At 43.9% G+C, this 14,344-nt stretch overlaps 1 protein-coding gene across 8 annotated transcripts in view; it reads right to left on the minus strand.

The window, feature by feature from the left end:
* Positions 1-14,344, minus strand: part of LOC119182165 (luciferin 4-monooxygenase) — a 168,863-nt gene that overhangs the window by 91,073 nt on the left and 63,446 nt on the right. For 7 of the 8 annotated variants that reach the window (XM_075896095.1, XM_075896094.1, XM_075896096.1 and 4 more), the window contains 2 exons: positions 13,469-13,670; positions 1,915-2,018 (listed from right to left, as the gene is read on the minus strand). In XM_075896095.1, the coding sequence (XP_075752210.1) occupies positions 1,915-2,018; positions 13,469-13,670 (306 nt within the window). Of the gene's footprint in view, positions 1-1,914; positions 2,019-7,569; positions 7,838-13,468; positions 13,671-14,344 lie in introns of those variants that run through there. The other variant, XM_075896100.1, reaches the window with a different exon arrangement.

Below are 14,344 nucleotides of genomic sequence, written 5' to 3' on the forward strand. Positions count from 1 at the left end.
CCGCTGCTATTATCACACACAAGCTTTTCTTTACTTGTACACGTCTTGAAGTCTTGAGCCCCCCCCCCCCCCCCAGCACTTGCACCTCTGTTCTTCACGACAATGCTTAGCAACATGCCCGAAACGCTGATATTTGAAACAACGTGATGGTGTCACCACGTAGTCTACCAGCTAATGTCTGGTAAAATCAAGGTTGATCTTGTCTAGGCGTTCCGAAGTGGGAGCGAATGTGAGCACCACAGAGCCAGTACGCATAGAAGCCCATTCGGAGGACGAGGTTTGTACCCAACCGATGATTCTTTTTGAGTGGTATATTCCCTGAGATTTCAGGTAGGTTCGCAACTCTTCGTCCGAGTACCATCTTGGGACTCCTCTTACGACGCACGTATTCTTCATATAATTATAGGGTACACGGGCAGATATGACTATTCCACAGATATTCCACCACCACCACCACCTCCGCCACGCCTATGCGGATGACCGCAGGTCAATAAGAGTAACTTCCCGGATTCTCAGAGAAGGGAAACGCATGACGTGGTACAGAAAGTTAGGTGAGCTAATGAAAACAAAAAGTATGCGGGTAAAACGTGCAAGCAGTAAACAAAGAACCAAATTTATTGCATAAAATGGGAGAAGCCTATGCCTTGCAGCGAGCGTAGTCAGGCTTATGACGATGAAAATGTTGTTTATGTAAATGCTGTGTTCACGCTTCGCGATGTCAACTTGTTCCTGTCTTAACAATAACGGTACTCGCATTTACATTCTTTGTTCTTGAGGGCGCCTATATTTTTGTTTTGTCTCTTTTATTGAAAATACGAGTATGAGTGCTGTAGTATATGTATAAGAACGCAAGCAACTGAGGAATATTTATCCTAATTGCTCACTTTTATATAACATTCCGCTGCGCTTGAACTACTCCCATTGGAAATTACAGCGCAGTGCCTTTACAGGTGCTTGTTTGGTCATTGTTGTTCATAATTCTTATTGAGCAAACTGCCATTTGAAGACTTCAATGAATAAGTGACATAAAAATGAACCTGAATAATAAAACGTGCCTTCAAAAATTGTTATTGCTTTAGGTGGTTACTCCATCTGACTAATTAAGCACTGTATTTTAAAACGTTCCTCCTTTTGCTTTTCCGAACAAAGTATTCTGCCAAAATGACTGTTCATTTGAGCCAAGGTGCCCTGCGTGCTAGCCCAGTATTGCAGCACTAAGCCACGTCTGTGCTTCGAAGACTGTAGAGACATCAGATCTTCCTACCTATGTATATCGAACTAAAAAAAACGAACTCGGTGCACACCGGGGTCAAACGCCCGCCGAAATCACACCTTTTTTTGAAAAGCAACAACATGTCAAGACATTGTGAGAAAAGCAAACGTCGGCAGAATACCATGGCGGGAATCAACATTTATTGTATGCTGGTATTCAAAGTGGTAGCATCATAACTGCAATAAAAGGCCGATATTACTCTTTTTGGTTAATAGTTAGTTGCCACGTATATAGTGTAGATCAATATTTAATAGACATGTATAGTCCCATGTATAAAGTCACGCCTTCCACACCTGCACGAAGAAACCGTAATGACCTCAGCGAATAGCATGCGTGCTTCCTTGAAGACGTTTGTACACGTACAGGCTGCCTCGCCGAAAATACTGACATGCAGCCTTTCCTTCCTAAATGTTTCAATACTAATAGGACCAAAAACGAAACAACAAAAAACTTTGGGTCTGTTTGTTCGTGTCCTATAAAAAAAGGAAGCACTACCGGTATACATTACATTCATTTCTGCTTGTTTCGCACACTAAACACTTTCTCGCTCTCATTGAACAGAAATGTCCGGCCTTAACATTCTGTTTTTCTACTTTTTTTCTTTATTACCATGCAATAGTGTCATTTTTTCCAAAATTTACCTTCATGCTGAGTGCAGCCGCTGTTCTGACCACTTTTTCGGCGTACTTCTGTTCAGTGAGAATATGCGTACTGTCGCTATCTTCCCACTGGTAGCGCAGCTCATCTGCAAAAAAGAAGTATGTCAAATCAGCAATGATGTTAGCGCCTAGTAAAATTTACGGAAGTGTGATCAATATTTATTTTTTCTTTAAAAGAAACGTAATATTATTGTTGTACATACCAATATTTGCCTTCACTGTACAATCTTGCAATTAAGATCTCCAAAAAAAGGTCCATAACAGTGACGTGAACCATCAAAGTTCAATGAAGGTCACACTGAGATTGAACAGAGGCATGTTGCTGTAAATTTTGCATAGAATTGGCATATTGGACTATGTGGCTGCATGCAGGAACAATATGATAGTCAAGTGAAGGAGGAGGATAAAAACAACAAAAGATAAGGCAGGGAGGTTAACCAGAAACATGCCTGGTTTGCTACCCTACGCTGGGAAAATGGGGAAGAAGAGTATAAAGATGAGAGAGAGAGCGCGAATAGAAGAGAAAGAGACAAAAAATATTCTTAGTCAATGGCCTGAAGCGTATGCAGAGGTGGCACTTCACAAAAGGTAATGATGTTCCCATGGGCCTATAGTCTTCGAAAAGTATAAAACGGCTTTGACTGCCGTTTGATCCGAGGAAAGACGAGGACAGCGCTCCAGTAGCATCTGCATAGAAATAGGCCGATCGTCCAATTGTCGCATTGTGTCAGAAAGTTTCTGTCTTTCAGCAGCAAATCGAGGGCAACGGCACAGCAAATGATTGATGTCTTCTTCGGTGCCACAGGCGCCGCATTCCGCATTGTCGGTCAATCCAATGAGGGTTTTATGTGCTTTTGTGAAGGCATCCCCCAACCAACGGTGACAAAAAAGCGAAGCTTCACGTTGACAAAGTCTGGATGAAGGTCGACGTTCCAGTTGAGGGTTTATTTGGTAGAGTCCAATATGTCTTGTGATTGGGGTGTTCCACTCCAACAGGCGCAGACTACATGCCAGGTGACGAAGTTGCTTTGCAGCGTCTGTCCTTGACAAAGGAATCGGGAGGATGTGCTCTTCTTGGTGGGATGTGTGAGCCGCGTTGTCTGCAGCATCATTGCCACTGATCCCACAATGACCAGGTAGCCACTGAAAATTGACCTCGTGGCCTGTTTCTGTGACGTGGTGAAGAAGCTTGACAACCTCGTATGTTAACTCTTCCTGACAATCTTGTCGAAGGACTGACTGAATACTTTGTAAAGCCGGTTCCGAGTCAGAAAACAGAGCCCATTTACTTGATCTTCGAGATTTGATGTACTGTAGGGCGTGACGCAAAGCCGCAAGTTTTGCTGCCGTAGATGTATAGACGCGCAACAGCTTGATTCACAGAGTGATTCCTCTAGCTGGAATCACCACAGCACCAACAGAACCAGACGCTGTGGTTGAACTATCGGTGTAATTATGCACGTGGTTATTGTACGTTTCGTTCAAGAGGTGAAAACTGAACTGTTATATGGCTGGCGAAGGCAAATTTGGTTTTTTTGTATTCCTGGAATTGAAAGGCGTACTTGCAGAAGTGTCAGGCGTCACGGAAGATATACCGATTTCTCCTCAGGCGCGAAACCTGACGTAAACGATGCACGATGTGCACAGACAATTGGACTATATTTCAGTCAGGGCCTTTAAGTAGCCAGGGGTGCCAAGTAGGGGGAAGGATTCCTAGAATAATGCTTGAGGTACGTCCGCATCATTCCAAATGTGATGTGCATCATAATCGAGTAGTCCTGTGCAATGACAATAATTTCAGACGACGATGCACAGTGGGGTCAACAGAGGCACAATCTAAAAGTCTTGCCTTGAATATTGTGAAGTATGCGCAGTCTAGTTTTGCACGTGTTATGTATAACTGGTCGACTGTACTGCAGGAATTCAATAAATAATTCCTTGTACAGCTGTAACATATGCTCGACAGACACTCCGCAACTTTTTCCGGCAAGGAACCTGAACAAGTGTCAAATGATGGTCAGCGACTTTTTCATGTAGTGTGCGTTTGTGGTTCAAGACGGATTTCGGTCAATTATGACTCGCAAGAACTTGTGACTCAGACTGCACGACACGAATTGGTCGGTAATTGTTAGGCCGTAAGCGAAAATTGCCTTTCTGGTGAAAGCCACGACTGCACACTTTCCACTTGCGATTTCGAGCCCTTGTTTACATAGGGGGTGCGATGGCACTGATGTTGCCATCTAAAGTGGAGCGCGAAGTTTAAGTAAAGTCACACCTGATGTCCACAAACAGATGCCATCAGCTTAAATGGAAAGTTGTACGCTGCTTGGTTGCTTGCCAACTAGTCCAATGAGTGCTAGGTTGAACAACGTCGGGCTTAGCCCTCCGCGTTGCTGGACTACTCGGCTGCAGTAATACTCGGGTGTTGGTCCATTCCCTGTCTGCCCGTGAAATGAGCTATTGTGTATGTAGCTCTAAACCCATATATATATATATATATATATATATATATATATATATATATATATATATATATATATATATATATATATATATATATATATACATATATCTATCCCACCAAGTCATCCTCCTTCTAATGCGCTGAGAATGGCTTCGTGGGTGACATTGTCGTAAGCCCTTTAACGTCAGAAAACAGAGCAGCAGATAATCATATAACCATTTGCAGGCCTTCTAATGCTCTAAACTTATGACCAAGTCGTCTACATCGTGAGCAGCCACGTCCAACCCAGGAATAACACCTAGATGTATTTCATCCTTCTGAAATGGTACTTCTAAGTTTGTTTGTTTTGTATTTTTCTCTTTTTTGTCAGATGCTGCCCAAGTATATATTGTGCGGTTCTAGCAAATAGATCTTCTTGTAAGTCAGTGCCGCTGTCTGTCTCCTTCTTTCTCTCGTCCCTCGTTATTGGCGCTGTTTTTTAAGTGAATCATGTCGTACCAACTCGCCCAAGCAACCACGTTAGCTACTTCTAAGTACCATTCCAGACGCCTTAAAATCATTCTTTCCATAACTTTTCCCACACAGCTCGCGAGGGCAATCAGGCGGTAACAAGAAATTTTCAAAGATGACTTGCGGAGTTTGAGTAGTGGAATTAGGCGAATTGACTTCGATTCTTCTAAAACCAAGCCAGTTTGCTAAGAGTCGTTGTATAGTGGCAAGAGTGCCTCCCGAGCTTGATCTCCTAGGTGACACAGAGCGCGGTAGGTGATGGCATAAAGTCCTGACGCTGAGAAAAGTCTACAGAAAGCAAGCGCAGCTTTTAGTACTTTCATTGAGAATAAACACTCCGTTGGGGGTTCACGTGAGGATACAGAGCAATTGGGCGTCTTCGTCCTAGTTGAATTTGCCCCACAGGCAATGCTTCGACACAAAGATTCTGCGATGTCAATTTCTTCGCAGCGTAAGTGAAGTGCCAGAGATTTGATTGGGTAGCGCTGAGCAATAGTAGCGCTGAGCGAAGACCCCGGAGGGTTCTCCAGATTAGTGACAGAGGCCTTCTGGGATCCAAAGACTCGCAAATAGATACCAATCATTGCTTATCTATGTTGTTCATGTGACGCTGCATTTTCTTTTGTGAGCGTCTGGTCACGCACAGATAATCAAATGACTTCATGCGTCTATAACGTAGTTGTTCACTATGACGAAAAGCTCAGAGTTTCTCGAGTTCAATATCCATATCACTGCGAGATGCGCTCACTGGAAGCGAACGTGTGGTTGACTATAGGGCAATCTTCATTGCGTCCTCTAGGTTGAAGGGTGAGCAGCCTACATAGTCTTCCATGATGAACTTCTATTTGTCCCAATCGGTGCACTGGATGGCTCTGGAGGGCTTGAGACATGGAATACCGGCAATATTCAGGTATGTTGGATGTGGTCACTACGCCTTTGTTTGCTAATGTGAAAACCTTTGCACTATATACTGGTGAACGAGCATGAGACGAAAGCAAGGTCCAGGAAAATGCTATAGGCAGATCCACGCAGAGAAGTAGGGCTGCCGTCATTCACGAGGATAAGTTCACATTCATAAGCAAAAGACACTAACTGTCTACTTTTAGCATTGACCCTGCAGCTTCCCCATAAGTAGTGGTGGGCATTGAAGTCACCAGTTATCACTTATAGCTGGAGAGCTGAATTCGAAATTCCACGCAAACGCTTGCGATCTAGATGAGTTTATGGGGGTAAGTAGGCTCCGATGATTGTGAATGTGGTCTTTTTGTTTTTTACTGTTAGGCAAACTTACTGTTTTTTTCCATCAGGCGGTACAAGATGATGACAATGAGTCAAGTCACGCCGTATGAACACAACAATCTTGCTGCACTCTCCGTGGGTAGAAGACATAAAGCCCTCTCATATCCAGGTTGTCTGATGCGAGCTGATAGGCTCGGTACACAAATCACAATTCTTGAGAACTGGTTCGTGAGTATATATTGGGATAATATAATATATAAGGACAGATGCGTTCTTGACCTCCTCTCGAAAGAATAACACATCGCGGGCCATAGTTTTACCGTAGAGCTGCAAGCGCCGAACCCAAATAGTTCGGCACCTGCAGTGCACTCTGCGCTGACGGGGTGTTCATGTTGCTTAGGATCATGTGCATTGTGCTCATCAGGGTCTGAAACATGTTAATGACCCTGCGATCCTCAGTAGTCTTTGCATCAGTCGTTCGTGAGGGCATCGAGGTTGGTGGGATTCGATGCACCTCTGAACCAGGCTGTATTCGTGGAAAGGAGGGCCATTCTTCACGAGGTGGCAGTGTTGACCTTCCTTTTGTTTATGGTGTATCCGTCTTAACAGAGCTTGATGATGGGTGGCCAGTTGTTTTTTGAGGAGATGGCGTGTCTCTATCGGCAGATGTCGTTTCTTGATGATCTTCTGTGGTGATGCTGACATCGCCTGACAGTAGCAGCAGCTTCTCTGTGCGTTGAATAGTCGCACACTATGCATTTCAGCACTGCGCACTCATTTCGCACTCGCGGGCAATCTCCAGACGACGCTTTATGAGCGCCATGGCAGCTGGAGCGTTTGAACGCAGTTTCGTGGCGGGTGTGTTCTGATTAACGATCGGCACATCGCGGGCACACAACATTGCCGATACATACTCCTTTTACAAGTCCCACCTTGAAGCATCTGTAGCAATGTAGGGGCTTTGGTATGTATGAACGGACCTGGTGGCAAACGTGGCCAATTTTGACGTGTGGTGGAAGACTGTCTCCCTAAAAAATATCTTCAGACAACCTGGCTGATCAAGCCTTGCGCTGCACTTGATGAGGATGTTGTCTGTACATGGCTATATCAAGTTAGGTATATCGTGAGCAGAAATGGAAATGTCCTCTTCATAAATGACGCCAACACTGCCTCTACAGTCAGTGGGGATCACTGATTTAACTGTGACTCTGTCGATGTTCTGTACGATTCGCAGCGCTCCACGGTGTAGAACATAAACTGCAAGAACAGTCTTCTGTGAGTTGATCCACAACTATTTAATTTCATTTGGAGCGAATCCTTTGAGATATGCAGTTGCCTCTTAAGCCGCCGTATACGCTGGCTGAAGGGTCCACAGCCATGAAGAGTTTAGTGTGCGGAGTAGCCTGCACAGTGGCTAAACTCACCGCTTACGATATTCGTAGCAGGTTCCTTTTTGCATGCGTCTAATGACGACTGTGTAGTCATCATCTGATGACTCGAAGCCGTCTAAGTAGAATTCTGTTGCCTCGCTGTCTGTTCCGCTTGAGGTGGTTCCTCATTTTCAAGCTGCTGCCGTACGTAGCGGTTGTTCACCGCGAAGATCCTGAGGGGCTTCTTTACCCATTCTTGCAAGGATTGAGCAGTAGATCCCAGAATATGCAAAAAAAAACAAATCGACAATTTAAACATGGGTACAAGCGTTCTATAAAAGAGATCAGACAATACCCATGATTTTGTTTTGTAAAATTGAGTTTTACTACAATAATAAAAATCATAAATTATCTGACATTAGTCAAATGTTTACAGAATAGTAGAAGCACGGCACTTTTCTGTCTTTCCTGATTAATAGAGTGTGCAAAATCCCACAGTCTGAACTGACTAAGTCCGTAAGCGAAATCCAAACCTCAAGCCATGGTTGCTGTCTGTAAGCACATTGTTTAGCCAAAATATGTTTACGTTAAGAGCAGCAACAATATGTTGGGGCTGTGCTCACCTTGCCAGAAACTTAGATGTCTAAGTCACTGATAATCCTAGCGAGTTTCCCTTATGCTCGTTCTCTGAACGTTTCCCCATGCCTGACAAGCCACCAGATTTGCCGACAATGCTAACATGTGTTGTCTCCGTGGTAGGCGGGTGTGCCAACGAAGCTTTTTGTGCTTGTGAAACACACCTATCTAAGGGCCTGAACTAGCATATTGTAGCAAGCAAGTTATGCGTCGTGACAGGCTACAAAATAATCATTCGAACCTGTTTTAAATGCGAAGCATTTCTTAGCGAACTTCGGGTGACTTTAGCATATCTATCTATCTATCTATCTATCTATCTATCTATCTATCTATCTATCTATCTATCTATCTATCTGTCTATCTATCTATCTATCTATCTATCTATCTATCTATCTATCTATCTATCTATCTATCTATCTATCTATCTATCTATCTATCTATCTATCTATCTATCTATCTATCTATCTATCTGCCTACGACTTTTAGCTCTCCTGACCGTTTCGTTAATGGTATCAAAACCAAATTCGGTATGGTATAACATGAGTGTATGACGAGCATAACAGACTAGTAATAGCCTGACTATCATGACACATAAGTCATGAATGCCATGAATTACATTTCATGGTCTTGCGGCTTTTGCGGTTGTCTTGTTCACAGGACATGTTGTCAAATTGTCATGGTATGACATGACTGCATGGCGAACACCAGTGACAGACCCTCCTCACGTAGAAATCGTGACATGCTTGGCATGAGTCATATTAACGCGACACGCTCGTGGTACGCTCGCAGCCATTTCGATAGCTCCACGTATACGAAATTCAGTGTTACAGGATGTGAACGGAAGACGAAGGTGTGCGACTGGTGCAAACATGATAATCCTGACATGTGTGCTATGTAAGAACATGACTACATTCCACGCTCATGATGTGCTCACAGCCATTTCGATAGCTTCTCTTATATGTAATTTGGTATGACCGGACGCCAATGGATGACGAAGGTAGGTGACTGGTCATGGACTGGTACAAACATAATAATGTTCTGGTGCTTCTCATGTAACAACATGACTACATGCCTCGCTCATGATACGCTCGCGGCCGCTTCGCTTGCTTCACATATACCAATTTTCGTATTACGGGACGAGAATGAATGACATATGTAAATGACGCGCGCAAACAGGATAATCAAGACATGCGTGTCATGTAACAGCATGACTACATGAAACACTCATGATATGCTCGCGGTCATTTTGCTAACATCACATATGCCAAATTTGGTATATGTCCCGTATATAGATAGCGAAGCATGTGATTGGTGCAAATATAATATTCATGAGATGCATGCCATGTCAGAACATGACTACATGCCACACTAAAGGCGCCAACACACTTCGACGTGACCTGGCGCACGTGTGCGCCGGCATTTGTTTCGTCGCGTCACGCCGGCGACGCATCGAGGGGCGCTGATCTCCCTGGCATATACTCGCAGGCGCACGCCGTGATGCGTCGCTTTGACGCATGCGCGTTTGCACGCACCCGGCCTCCTTCCGTCACGAAACTAAGCAAGCGCGGTGCCGTCTAGGTGACCTCGTCGGCGCGAAATGCAGCATGTCGCATTTCGCGACGGTTGCCGCCGGCCCTCGCTGACAGACGCTGGTCGTATCTAGCGCCGGATGAAGTGCTCGCGTTTTGCTATCGTAGCGTCGATGCATCCAGCGTGTGCTTGCCTTCATGTTACGTGCGCTCACTCCTGTTTCGCTTGCATCACATATACCAAGTTGGGTATTACGAAACGTGAGTGGACGACAAAGGTATATGACACGTCCAAACATCACAATAATAATATTCGTGTCATGTAAAAGATGACTACAAGATACGCGATAGCGTGCTCGTGGCTGTTTCGCTACCTCCACATATACCAAATTTGGTATCATGTGACGTGAATAGATGACGAAAGTTAACGACACGTCCAAACGTGACAATCATGACATGAAAGTCATGTACGGCATAATTTACCTCCGCCTTGTAATGTTGAGCGTATCTTAAGTGACATATCAACCTTCCTCATTCGTGCTTCGCATATCACCGATTCTCACTGTACGTGGGATATGCCTTTTTTTTATTAAAACAAAGGTGGAAATGTGAGCTTGTTGGCGCGGGATGTATCAGGATTAAAAAAGGCTGGCGTTCATCTTGTTTTCACTACTCCTTTTGTTTCTTTGTTGTATTACGTTGCCCCTAACATAGTTTTTTTTTCAGTTTATTCCATTTGTAAGATATCTAGTATAGCGTACGAACGTGCACCTCTATTATCAGCGCATATTTAGTTAAGGAAGACAAACAAAATTACAGACAACACATTCACAGTCGGGCGAGTGATTTCAGTTTCTTTTTCCATCTAATTTTGCACTTCTTTTCAAAAGAGCAACTGCACTAATCTAGCGCGCCAGCGCACACACGCACACACACACACACACACACACACACAGAGAGAGAGAGAGATGATTTATGAGAAGACCGAGAGCTCGGCCTGTGCTATTTCGCTGTTGCCTTCTACTATGTATTGAGGAAAAGGGGCAGGGTCAATAAAAAAAGAAGTGTTAAAGAATGACGATGTGGGCAGAAACAATATATGCGTATACACCATGACAGTGACGCACAACTTGAATAACAGCATCGCAGCAGTTAGGTGAGCTAGCTGGCGCAGATATTTGTAGATTAGAGTGAAAGGTCCACTCATGAACACTGCATCCTTTCGCACCTTTGTTTTGCCGCCGTAGTTTCTTACCGGATGAAACACGGTCAAAATATTTTGCGCTTGTTCATAATGAATTGATACAGGCTGTAAAGCCCTCAACATACACAGCGTTTTGGCCGGTGTTATCCTGGCGTCACCTCCCACGGCGTCATCACGTCAACACTTCCAGAGAGGGCAGCAAACCATTAAAGAAGCGCCAAGGCCAGCATCAGTTCAGCGTCGCACAGTGTGACCAGATGGATTCACTGTGAAATTTCCTTAAGCGGCATAAAATTTTCGTTAATCAACCAGTAATGAAAACTGTAACGCGCAATTATGGCTTAGTATTTGTAGCGTTCTTTAGTTAGGAAAATATTCGGGGCACTGAAATAGAAATGTACTGCTACCGAAAGTTCATAGCGCCGTCATTGGAAGCAACATCGCTGTCATCCCCGCCATGATGGCCTAGTGGCTAAAGTACTCGGCTGCTGACCCATATGTCGCGGGATCGAATGCCAGCTGCAGTGGCTGCCTTTTCGATGGAAGCGAAAATACTGCAGGAACGTGTGCTCAGATTTAAGTGCTTGTTGAAGAACCCCAGGCGGTAAAAATTTCTGGAGCTCTCTACTACGGCGTCACATATAATCATAATGGTGGTTTTGAGGCGTAAAACCCCGCATATTTATCTAACATCACTGTGATTACCCCGGGCAGTACGGGCAGTCAGCTGAGTGCCGGCTTGGTAGTGCTGCCGTTTTATCTCCAGCCACATGAAATGTGCTGAAGCAAGCACCGCCATTCTCTTCGACTCATTTTGTCTAAGAGAATGAACCCGAGACCTCGCAAAGCAATGTGCAGTGTCTGTCAGTGCAGCAACAAAAAATATTTTCGAAAATCTATTTCATGCCTCACTAGTAGTTCTGAGGGAAGGGAAACAACTCACAGCACCCCACAAAGGTTCTTTTTTAGTTGTAATGCCAGTTGTTGAGAATAAGAAGAACAAAAATTTTGCAATATACGGCCTCTGATGATGAATGTTGTTGTGCATCTTTGATGCTGCGTATTCAGCCATTAAAATCAAGCTTGCTAACCCTATTGAAGGACTTGAGTTCGGGGCTCGAAAACAATTTAGAGGAACCCTGAGCGCTTTCTGTCGAAGCTTCTGAGGAACAAGCTAAGTCAAATGACGCATCACTTGAGAGCTTTTGGGTCATACGGAGCACGGCGACGACGTGATAGATCCGAGGCGGGTGGCAGCCATTTTGGCAGCAGTGACAATACTGTTACGTGGCGGAATTCGCTGGTAGCCATGCGCTGATTGGTTCTCCATCCATCAACTTGCTTCCGGCGTCAACGCTGACGATATCTGAATCGTACAAAGGTGTACGTTTCAGCCACTTTCACCAGGAGCGTCGACGCTGAGTGGCGCCGGCGTACGACATGCTGCGAGAACGCCGGCAAAATGATGTACATAGTTCGGCCTTAAATATAACATACGTGCGTATTTGACACAATCAAGTATGCCAACATGTTCCAGTAGCTGTTCAATAATGATATCTTTTCATCAACGAGGCTTTACTAAATATTTGTACGATGAGCTTCCTGGTGCGGTCATAATTAAGTTGCACTTGATGACACAAAGCTCATGCTGGCTCTCACTTCGAACAAAAATGTTCAAGTGAAGGTGCAATTTTCGGTATATTTGTTGCACATGATGACATATTTACCTCTACACTTTAAAAGCAATAAACTTGGTACCGAACGCTCGAAACGTTTCTTTCATTTATTTATTTCCACATTTAACTGATAATGCAAAGGCTAGACTTTACTGGGTGAGCACACTGTGAGTGCACCTAAGTCACATGGCCTTTTGCCAGGCGATACACCTTCTTACCCGATTTTCATACTAATTTCGCTGCTTCTTCAAGTACTCTTTAGGGTATACATTTTGCTTTGTAATTTTCACTGACCTGCGCTGAGTGTGATACTTATATTTGTTTGTGTGTAAAAAAATTTAGTGGGCCTAAAACGTTTCAGAAACGACCGTGGTTGTTCCATCGACCTTCATTTGTATTCATCCAAATCCTATAAAATTCTTCACAAAATAAAAATATCTGTGATTAACAATTCAGTGCTTACCTCATTATTGTGCTGAACAATGATTATCAATACCAGAGAAATAATTTGCTGTAATACACCTACGCACAATATTTCAGATGGCTGCTCCATCTCATACATTCAGTATAACTATTCTCACTTACCTGGACAACATAAATGCAAGGTTTCTCTGCAAGGTAAGATTAAACGGAGAAACAATTGAGGCCTTAATGAGCCGTAGTGGTGGCAGGAAGGATAGTTACCGACGTCTTTTTGCTTCATAGCGCAATTTCTTACAAAAATGAACCGCAACGTGCCATACATGTAAAGCTCGTAAAGACGTGGTTACGTATAAATGTATCATGTGTCAAAATGGCACTGCAAGTTTTTATGACACAAAACACTAAAGCTTGGCCGAAAAGCACTGCTATTCGCAGAGATACTTAACTAAATAGAAAATCAAATAAATAGTAGCATGTGTACTCACTTTCGGTGAGCGACGGTTTTGCTAAGACGACGATTGCCCCGGCCAATATGCAGCCATATATAGCTACCAGGTTTTCCACTCCATTGTCCAGGTGGATGCAGATGCGGTGGCCTGGAGATACGCCGTTGTTCCGGAAACCAATAGCGTATCGCTTCATGTGAGCCAGCGTTTCCTTCCGCGTGAGGCTGACAACATCACTGACCTGCAATTAGGTGCCACTATTATGCACTTGAAATTATAGTGTACTTTAAAAAAAAGAGGCAATGCAGGTTTATCTTAAAAGGAAGCTGAAGAGGTTTTAAGATTCGACAAAGATTTTTGGTTAGCAACAACTGACATTATTGTCGACGATGTGCTAAGTTTTTCTGTGGTTGTGGCAGTAGTGACTGTTGAATACTGTTGTTCTCAACCGCCGTGAGCCACGAATAATGCAGGAGTGTAAAACTACTTCACCTTGACTACCTCCATCGGAAGTTTCCTGTCACTCATTTACCTATACTAACTATAGGATTACTTTGTTTATGCGATGGCGGCTGATGCATAGTGAAACCTAAAGTGTGGCGGCAAGATTTACGGTATTTGAATTAACAGCAGCCTGGGAGTCCGTGCACAAGCGTCTCACGTACTACCTTCCACCGTGGCCGCCGTAACTAACTCATGATGTGTCATTACCGAAGCTTATTGAAGAGACCACCCTTCTGTAGATCTGCTACAGACAACGCGGCATACATATTACAACTTCATCACGTTCACTCAGAGTCTCAAGAAGCCCTATGGTCATAGTTAAAATTTTTGTTTGTCGGGTTAACCTCCCTGCCTTTCCTTGCATCTTTATCTCTCTCTCTCTTTCTCTCTCTTTGTTTGGCAAAAAGAGCT

Source organism: Rhipicephalus microplus, chromosome 5, assembly GCF_043290135.1.
Source record: "Rhipicephalus microplus isolate Deutch F79 chromosome 5, USDA_Rmic, whole genome shotgun sequence".
NCBI classification, from domain to species: Eukaryota; Metazoa; Arthropoda; class Arachnida; order Ixodida; family Ixodidae; genus Rhipicephalus; species Rhipicephalus microplus.